We start from the raw sequence: 6,159 nt of genomic DNA on the forward strand, positions 1-6,159 counted from the left end.
ATGGTAGTTACGTAAAAACATAGAGTAATAATATAATGAATTCTCATTTATTTTAAATATTTCACTAACTTGCATTTTTTTTATTTTTTTATCTTTTCTTATCGATTATTGTAAATCTTTTCATATTAAGTCTTACTTTTCAATTTTCATACTCGCTTTCGTAAGAGTTTCTCTGTACCTTCTTACTGAATAGCATTACTGGCAATAAGTCCAAATTTTACGGGTATAAATATATCATATATTATTTTTATATATGAAGAACAGAATCTCCCTCCTCAAAAAAGAAAAAGAAAAAGAAATTCAATCAACCGCAAAGTTAACTCTCCAAAAGAAAAACACACTACCCTCGCTATTGTATTCCAAATTAAACTAATTAACATGGAGAATAATACAATATATTGCGATCTTTCTCCATTGGAATCTGTTCAACACTATCTTCTAGAGCATGAAAATGATTCCAACACTCTCTCCAATGTCTCCAACCACGAAATCTGCTTGGAAGGTGTCCACGACTCAAAGGGTTTATTTTCATGCAAAAGTGAACAGCATGTGGACGCGCGTGAATTTCACACGCATCCGGTATGGAAGCATTACCGGGGCGTGAGGCGGAGGCCGTGGGGAAAGTTCGCGGCGGAGATATGGGTCCCAAAGAGCAAAGGTGGAAGGGTTTGGCTTGGGACTTATGAGACTGAAGAAGAAGCAGGTTTAGCTTATGATAGAGCTGCTTTCAAGATGCGTGGTAGCAAAGCAAAGTTGAATTTTCCTCACCTGGTTGGTGAGCACGTATTTCTGGAGCCGAAGAGAATTAGGAAGGCTTCAAAGCAAAATTCATCGAAGCCTGATCAGTCATTCTCTCCGACTCCAGAGACACAAGGGTCAAAGAAGAGGAAGAAGTTGGGTGATTTGTTGAACAGGTTGGCTAAGAGTAGAGGGCAAATGCAGGTGTTTGAAATGGGTTCACATGCAAATTAATGTTGTTGGCGTTTGATCAATGGTGTAATCTGGTGCCCACTGTTTTACTGTTGCGAGGTTTGGATTTTTCATTAAAAAAAAAAAAGTGATAGGTAGATTCTTTGAACTTTGAACCAATTTAACAAAAGAAATTATAGATAGAATGAGAAAGATATGTTAATAAAATATTAATGTGTTGCAGAGAGAAGTTTATATATTTCCTCTTTTATCTAGTGACTTGCATACGCTCCTGTAGGTGAAATTGAGGGGTTGTTGGTTGTCATGAATTTTATTTTAGAGTCTTCATCTATAAAAACCCATGAGAGGAAATGAAATATTTCACTAATTATCTTCTATTATATATATATATATATATATATATATAATACTTTCACTAATTATCTTTCTTGAGCTAATTTGTTAATCAGACGTTGACAAATTAAAGGGGCTTAATTTTCACACCTTTTTCGTTTATTATGGTAAAGAAAATTAATAGAAGAGAGGACCACATTAAATTGAGATTGTTCATCTAGAGAAACTATTAGAACAATTTTAATGGTAGATTGTAAATTAAGATCTTAGATTATTTTTTCGTGAATTTCAGATTATCAAGTATGATTAAGATGGAAGATTTCTTAAGATTTTTTTTTTTTTCCCTTAGTGATAGATCTTATTTTCGAATTTTAGATAATTTTTTTGTAAATTTCACATAAATGCCACTTCTAAATATTTATTTAAATATTTTATTTAAATATTTATTAAATCAAATATAATTAATTAATTTTAAAGAAACATGGAAGAAAAAAAATTATAAATATTAAGAAATAGGAGAATGAGCATAAATTTAATTTTTCTGTATGGCTAGTTTCACAAATAAAAAAATTGAACAAATTAAAATACAAATTACAAATAAAAAAAATACAAGTCAAACATGATTCCTAAAAATATAAATTAAAAGATAGTTACAACAAATTAAAATTATCTAACAAATTAATACTAAATTCTTAGTTTACGTCTAATTATTTTACAAAAGACTTGGTCTTCGAGTTGAGTTTTAGACATTGTACATGTGTCCTTTATTAGAATGCAGTAATATTAATTTTTTAATTCTTTCTCTCTTAAGACTACTAGTTTGGCGTTGAGAATATTATTTCTCCTCATTGCTTCCTCCATGCCAATCAAGTTCACAGGATTGATAAATATTTCTACTCCTTTCTTCTTGATTTTCCTTTTAAGCCATAAAAATGTTTTCATCAAATTAAATCATTAAAATAAACCGTGATTGATTCCTTCCAAAATTTCATAGAGATAGAGTCAACAATAATCACGTACTATAAGCAAGATTAATTTCTAATTAATGAGTTGAAAGACATTTATGATATCTGAGTAGAACCAAACAAAAAACAACATTAAAACATATTTTTTTATGAAATTAAACTAAATAAAGGTTTTTAATAGCTTCAGTTATTAACATCGATCAATTGTCAATAATCATTAAAATCAAATAAAATAACATGAAAATATTATTAAATTAAATAAGTTTAATTTTATTCATGTCATGCTTCCATATTGCTTGGCATGCAGCGGCCAAATCATTGCCCCTAAAACAAAGCTTCTCTGTCCTTTCATTAAGACGCAAAAATACAGATTAAGATTATTTTTTTGGTCAATATAGAAATGGTGAAATTTTTTTCCCAAAAATACCTAAATAACATTTAAGAATATGTTTTGCTATATAACACGTGAATTTGGTGGTTTCTTCAATTCATGTACTGGATATATATTGGGTCACCGATTAGATGTGGCAACTACGAACTAAATTCCTTCCCCAGTCCATTGAACAATGTGTCCATAGGCTAAATCTATTAATAATAATAATTAGTTTTCAATTCCTTTAATTATTTAGCCGTGCAAATCTGTGCAAATATGTTATTTTCAATTCTGATTTGTTGAGAATTATTAGGAGATTGGTAGCTTGATTCACTACATATTAGGGCTGTTCACTTGTATATATATCACTGTAAACTAATATCAAATTGATTAATAAAAGTTACAAACTTATTCCTCTATAAAATCAGTGTAAGTGTCATCAGAGGGACGAAGGCAAACTTGGACAAGAGAGGGACCTATTATAAAAAATACAATATATATGTGAAGCATTCTTGATTTTTTTTTCTCCTATTGATGGTGTTGTATATGAGACATTAATTACTTAGAGTTTTATCCCAAACTTTTATATCATTATCATTAATTAGTCTACAACTCGTGTACATGTACAGGTTGTTTGGTAAGCGTTTTGCAAATGTTGATGGACAACAAAATACAAAAGTTAATTAACAAGCCAAATAGATTTAAAAAACATGGATGAACAAAAATATTGATTAACAACAAAATAGACTTAGGAAACATTAATAGATTTTGTTGGAACTAAAAAGCAGTTTAATCGGTGTCACTATCGTCCCAATCCTCCTTTTTCTAATTACAATATCCCAAATTTTTTCATAATATCTATAGTAAATAGAGATTTCATCTCCTTCATCAAAGTCCATTTCTTCAAGAAAATCATACCATGGTTGAACAACGCCTTTTCCACCAATAGCAGGATTCAGGGTTTCAACTTTCCATTGCAATGGAGGACCAGATCGCCTTAAGACTGTCATGTGGTGACCACAAGCTTTAAGAGGAACTTCTGTATAACACGGGAGTTTCTGGAGATAGAAAAAAGTAAAATTGATAAATTGCTAAAAATATGTTTAAAGAGATTAATGTATGAAAGGTCAACTTACCAGGGGTTCAGGAGCATCCAGCATTTCCTGAGTAAATCGAACAGTCCAGATATGCTTTCTGGATGAATGCCTCTGCCTGCCACAAGTTTGTCACTCCAGTGGTGGTATGAAATGTATGTCAAATACGCAGTGATGGTCACAGGCAAAAAAGTTAATGGTGGTTGACTCGTAGATTTTCAAATCTTTCCTGAAGTTTTCGAGCCCATCTGCCAAATAGACTCTTTCTTTGTGTCATCTGACCTGTATTTCGTAGATGGCTCCATTATATCTCAGATGAACAAACTCGGGATACGATGGTGCCCATTGTGTATGGTAGAACGCTGGAAGTTGTATGATGTTCTGCAAAAAAAGTGAGAAATGTAAATGCATGTATATGCAACGATAATACTAATGATATAATTGGAAAATAAGGGAACAATCAAAGATGACTTTGTCGTTGTTGAAGGCAGCGATAAATTGGATGATCAACGACGGTCCGATCATGGAATTTTTCATCTGCAATGACAGAGATATCATAATTTTAATAGATTAAGTGTTGATATTGAAGAAAAGGAGAAAAAAATTTTTTGCCGTGAAGAGCAGAATAGGAATGACTTACTTCACTTGATGTTGTTGAAGATGTGCTCTTCATTTTGAGGAGAAGGTAAGTTATAGTGTTTTCTAGAGTGTAATATTTAATATATGCTTATTTCCAATGGTATAACTGACGGTTGATTTGATCATTGCTTTTAAATTTAGCACGGCTGTCAACAGGTGTGGAGTGAATAATTGTGAAGTGAATAGGTGCCAAGTAACTGAAGAGTTTTTGTTAAAAGCAGAAGGTTAACACCATTGATATTGTGGGGCATTAACGGTCTAGATTTATTTTCACGCTAGATATGAGGATTGGCGCAATTTCTAGAATTCCTTGTTAGGATTGTTTTTAATATATTGCAGAGTGGCCAAATTTGAACATATATTGTGTTTTGTGTGCCTAGTGAATATGATACGATATTTTTTAATCATATGATGTCTAAAGCATATATACATCAATTTTTTAAAAATAATTATGTCATGCAATTTATAATATATGAATTGGCAGATTAACTGTCATAGATGAAAAAAAGATATTCGAATTCTGATCTAGCCTCATCATTGTTGTAATTAAGTTATGATAATATCAAGCTATTCTCTAGACACCATGCAGGATTTGCACCCTCAGGATATGGCATTGTAGGATAGTCTTTCAGTAATTTTTGGTTTGCATGTAGAAGTTTTTCAATTTCCAGTAATGTTAAATTTTTAAGTTGCTCATCATCAATGTGTAATTCTAAGAAACGATAAAGAAAATAGTTAAACAATGGCTATCTCTGATGTTATTCAACATACAAAGTTACAAACTCATAAAAACTAACATATGTTCATAGTTGTTTTTTTATAATGATATGCAATGTCTTCTGCTAACCAATTCCATGTCTGATTCCAAAGTTCTTCAGGTTTAGTAATGGCACCTGTTAATAGCATTAAGACAAATAATTTCCTCAAATAATTAGTTGTGCCCCCGTCCTTAGCTTCTTTGATTGCTTCCACAAATTCTCTGTCATCTTGCAAAAAACCCATTGCAAAGCATGCTTCTCTATATGTAGGGTATAGAACATTTTCAACTGTTCTAATACCCTCAAATGAAGTAGGTCTTTTGCATGTAGTAAGCGTCATTCTTAAATAAAATAATTCACTAGCGGTTGGTGGAACCTATATTAGCCTGCCAATTTTATTGCCTTTCTTTCTGAGGTTCCATGATCTAGCCTTTTGTTTGTACACGAATTTGGAAACAAATTGTGAATAAGTAAGATTTCTACCTTCTAAAAAACATTTGTTGCTATTCATCCAAGCTAAGAGCAAGATATGCTAAGTATCAAATCTTGAAATTAGTAGCCAAAACTACAGCTAAAGATTCACTGGTAAATTAATAAACAAATTTTAATTGACATAAAACAAGACATGGAAAATATCAAATCTGGGTTTGGTGGATTAAATGTGATTAGACATTTTTATATAATAGATTTGATAATTAATAAACAAATTTTTTTTGGCACAGAGGAAGAGATGGTAAGTATCAAATATAGAGTTGTTGAAATAAAAAAGAAAGCTAAGCATGAAATTGAAATTAGAAGGCAAAACTACAACTAAAGATGCACGGTAGAAAAATTTGGTATATAGCAATTATTGCATTTCCATTTAGAGATAGGCGTTGCTGCCAGTGCAGAAAACTTTGATATCAAAGGTTGTCCAATCTCTCTTTGATTGATCAATGTGTGATATTTGGAATCCTCATTCCTAATGGAATCGAAATAATCCTTGCCTTGAATCTCTCTTTAGTTAGTATTGATTATATTAAATTTCAAGGTTAGTTGTGCAATAGCAATAAAGATAGGATTAAATA

At 31.3% G+C, this 6,159-nt stretch overlaps 1 protein-coding gene across 1 annotated transcript; it reads left to right on the forward strand.

Annotated features, from left to right (window-relative positions):
* The first annotated feature begins 236 nt into the window (after nucleotides 1-236).
* LOC114406521 (ethylene-responsive transcription factor 2-like) lies at nucleotides 237-1,294 on the forward strand. The gene has a single exon (XM_028369239.1). The coding sequence runs from the start codon at nucleotides 379-381 to the stop codon at nucleotides 970-972; it is 594 nt and encodes a 197-aa protein (XP_028225040.1). The 5' UTR covers nucleotides 237-378; the 3' UTR covers nucleotides 973-1,294.
* The last annotated feature ends 4,865 nt before the right edge of the window (nucleotides 1,295-6,159 follow it).

This window comes from Glycine soja, chromosome 3 (genome assembly GCF_004193775.1).
Source record: "Glycine soja cultivar W05 chromosome 3, ASM419377v2, whole genome shotgun sequence".
NCBI classification, from domain to species: Eukaryota; Viridiplantae; Streptophyta; class Magnoliopsida; order Fabales; family Fabaceae; genus Glycine; species Glycine soja.

Excerpts from the sequence above, each read along its gene's own strand:
- LOC114406521 (XM_028369239.1), top strand. The coding sequence starts at position 379 with ATGGAGAATAATACAATATATTGCGATCTTTCTCCATTGGAATCTGTT.